This window comes from Arachis stenosperma, chromosome 9, assembly GCF_014773155.1.
Source record: "Arachis stenosperma cultivar V10309 chromosome 9, arast.V10309.gnm1.PFL2, whole genome shotgun sequence".
Classification (NCBI taxonomy): Eukaryota; Viridiplantae; Streptophyta; class Magnoliopsida; order Fabales; family Fabaceae; genus Arachis; species Arachis stenosperma.
Genome location: NC_080385.1, coordinates 155710198 through 155714052, shown reverse-complemented (window position 1 = coordinate 155714052; position 3855 = coordinate 155710198). Strand labels below are relative to the sequence as shown.

Sequence of the window (3855 nt, the reverse complement as noted above, 5' to 3'; positions counted from 1 at the left end):
AACCGAATCTATTTCAGAGCATCCTCCTTAAATGAATGCATCTCATTTTCCATTCATATATAACATTATGCAATATATAAAGAGATGACCAAAAAGAAAGGAGTCAGTGCAATATATAAATCTAATAGCATTAAACTTGTTTTAGTGGAATTGATTCGCCAAATAAAATCGGAGACATATAGATTACTGTAATTACGAAGTAATGCGTGTGAGACTAATCAAATTTCTTCATCAACAAAACCTCCCTACTCATGGGTTTCAATCAAGAGACAAAAACTTCAGGGTCATGAGTTGGAAAATCTACCTCCTAAGGACCTCTCATGCAATTTTTTCCCTCCGGTGGGTCTTTAGGCCTTCTGCACCACGGAAATTATTTTGTTTACATCTATGCCTGCTCGTTCGTTGTGTTTTGCTTAAATAATATACAATCTTAATAAGTACATGAAATATGTCAATTAAGATTATGGTGAGTGGATGGAAATTAATAAGTATCATATATATTAGTTAGACATCATAAAATGATTTTATTGGAAAATCTTGAAATTCCTTACAAGCCACGGCCTTTAGAGTGCCACAGATGTTCAATCTTAACCACAAAACCTAACAGCCACAACCACAACTATTTTGTTTTGTATACATAAAATCAGGGTTTTACTCGGTCAATTATTTTTGAAAATGCTATCTAGAATAATACAGGACGGGATATTATGTTATATCAGTATTTTTATACAATTAAGAGAGATTGTATTTTGCTATTAATGCGTTTAATTTATCAAATACTTAAATGGAACGAACATGTTCAATTAATCCGAACCACATACATGAAATGATACATGACAAAATAAGCGAGCTTTAATTTTTTTTTAATTAAGCACTCAATTATTTTTTTATACCATATATATTGGTTTCCTACGGTATTCCCCAGCTCGGCAAGCCAAGAACTAATCCGCCGCGATACTGAACTCCATAAGCGGACTAGTGTTATACAGTATATATATACCAACGCCTTTTTACTATATACTTCCCTTTCTCTTAAAAAAAAACACTTATTTCAAGAGAGAAGGAATAATATATGTGATATTGGTTATAATTATTTGCAGTTGAGTTGAGAAAAATAAAAGATGAATTGTTTTTTTTTTTATGTGAGTATATCTGATACAGAAAACACATGCATGAGGAGTTGCCAAGTCTACTGGTACACGTGTAAGGATGAAATCCCCAAAACTAACCGAAACAAAACCTGAATCTACTCCTGAAGCAGCAATCACAAATCACATGAAACGAGACAATAACCAAATTCCTTTCAATATTCTACAGCCATCACAGTGAGTAGAAGAATCTGAGACATACAGAAAGCGAAATAAAACTGGACGCTATTAATGAAGCCAAACTCGAACCTCAAATAAGACACACTAACCCACTCTCAACCACCAGTTCCTCATCCTTGCATGGCTTCAACTCCATCCAAGTTTTCAACCCGGTTATCGTTCATCTCCTCTTTATAACCCCCCTTCACCTCACCCATCAAAACTTCACAAACCACAAGCCACACAGAGAGACACGTAAACTATGGATGTCTGGTTGTGGATATCTGATCTTCCCAACTCGGCCGAGTGGGATGAGTCTGACTCAGTCCCCACGTTCGAACTTGCGAGTTCAGGACTGGGTACTGATGAAGACCCAACCCGGTCCATTGAGCTGAAAGCCGAGCGAACTTCTGGGTCAGACTCTGAAGCTGCGGTAACATTTACCGTGTGCTTGCAAGGGTTCCACCCATTCAATGCAGAGAAGCCGCTTTGGATCTCCGAAAAGTGCCAGCTGTCAGCAGAAAACCCTTTCCTCCCTCTGCTCCTACAGCTCCTCCAAGAAATCATATCCAACTCACCCACGGCGCATGATAGCACGTGTCCTAGGTCACAGCTCCAGAAGCTGAAGCCGGAGCCCATATCATGGATCATGGACTCGCACACACTGGAGTCCCTCTCCATGTTCTTCAACCTCGTCCTCACCATGCGCCTCTTCTGGCTCTGCGCCTTCGACGCCCCCAGCGAAGCCGGCTCCCTCTACTTTCAGTCCCTACTCGCTCCCACGCTCGAAACAGCGTCTTCGAAGCTCGCTTCCGTCCTCAGAACCTTCTTCATCACCGTCGGCGTTGACACGGAGCTCTGCTTCATGCGAACCCTCGGGTTCATAATAGCAAAGTGGTGCATTATAAGAGAGATGGGCGTAGGATTACAAACACTGCTGATTCCTCCGCCGCAGGTGAGGAACCCGAGATTCTCTTACTCGGCGGAGAGTAACGGCCTTTGGATTCTGAAGGGTTACGCGCCAGTGATGACAATGAAATTGGCGCGAAGCAACGGTCAAAAAAGTCAGTTCCCAGGGATCGATGCAAAGGAGTCAATACTACGCTACACTATGGCGCACCAGCAGCTAGAGGCACACGTGCAGATCGAATACACTGTTGGATTCCGCGATGGCTTCATCCAGGTTCGTGCACGTGTCGACAACATACGCCTCCACGTGGCGAGGCTAGGGTTCGGGCAAAACGACGACGTTGCAGAGTTCCTGGAGGAGAAGCACTTCCCTTCCCGCGTTAGGGTCTGGGTGGGCCCGGAGATTGGAGCTACGTACGTGTCCGGACTTAGCCTGGGCCGGTCCACGGAGAACCGAGAGAAGGAAGTGGAAGTTCAGAAGATCGTAAAGGGTGAATTCGAGAAATCACAGGTTTCGAATGTGAGAGCTTCGACGAGGTCAGCGAGGAGAACTCGCACGAAGAGTTGGAGAATGGATCAGGACTCGGAAGGGAACGCGGCCATATTCGACTCCGTTTTGTACGATAACGCGACGGGGCACGAGGTGGCATCGTGGAAGCCCACGGGCCCAACGGGTGATGACCCGTTCCATGGGCTGAGAGGGCGATATGTGGGGTCAAACAGGGCGTTCAATAAAAGTGGGTCGGTGGTGATTGCTGGGGATGAGTATGGAGAGGAAGTAGGGTGGAGACTTAGCAAGGATATGGAAGGGAGTGTGTTGAAGTGGAGAATTGGTGGTGAATTTTGGGTTAGTTATTTGCCCAACCGAGCCAAGGGTTCTCATTTTGAAACTCGCTATATTGAATGGTGCGATGAAGTTGATTTGCCTCTCATTAAAAGTGCGTCCATGCACCATGCATGAAATGAACTTTGTACGTGTAAATAACTATATTCACCTAAATTGAGTTTAGATATGTTTTGTAAGTGATTCTACTTTCTCTTTAGTCCTTTAGTCTCCCCCCTGTAATGTATGTGGTGTATAATTAACGGTTGTTTAGGGTTTAGACTCTATGACCACTTAAACGAAGCGTTCTTTCTATCTTACAGTAAAATCACTTACATAGTTTACATAGCATAATTCCTAGTAGTATAACACCTGCACGGAGTAAACTAGTCAAATCTGCTTTACTCTTTAATCTGGTCCCATTTTGTTCTAATTGTATGAGTATCTCATGAATTGCAGACCTTGTTGAACTATATGTAAGCCCTACATTGTATGATTCAAATATCTAAATAAAAATAAATGACAATTCATGGGCAGAGGGCTACGTACTGGGTTATGAATCGTAGCTAAGACAAGAGATAAAAACAATGAATTAAAGAACCTTCTCAAAATTTAGTTCTGGCAATGGCGATACCTATTGCAAGGAGGGACATAAAAGAGAGACAGAGAAGACCATAGGAGATCTAATCATTCAAAAGAACGTGGATTTGTGAAATTAGGGCTTGTTTCTTAAAAATTGCCATTGGAGAGTCGATTACCTCTTACAAATTACAATAGCTGCCTACTGTTCCGTCCTGAATGAGCCGAGGTCTGAGG

The 3855-nt window shown here is 42.6% G+C and overlaps 1 protein-coding gene across 1 annotated transcript; it reads left to right on the top strand.

The window, feature by feature from the left end:
- Positions 1 to 1512: 1512 nt before the first annotated feature.
- LOC130947730 (uncharacterized) lies at positions 1513 to 3541 on the top strand. The gene has a single exon (XM_057876430.1). It carries the CDS (start codon positions 1570 to 1572, stop codon positions 3175 to 3177), a length of 1608 nt encoding a protein of 535 aa, XP_057732413.1. The 5' UTR covers positions 1513 to 1569; the 3' UTR covers positions 3178 to 3541.
- The last annotated feature ends 314 nt before the right edge of the window (positions 3542 to 3855 follow it).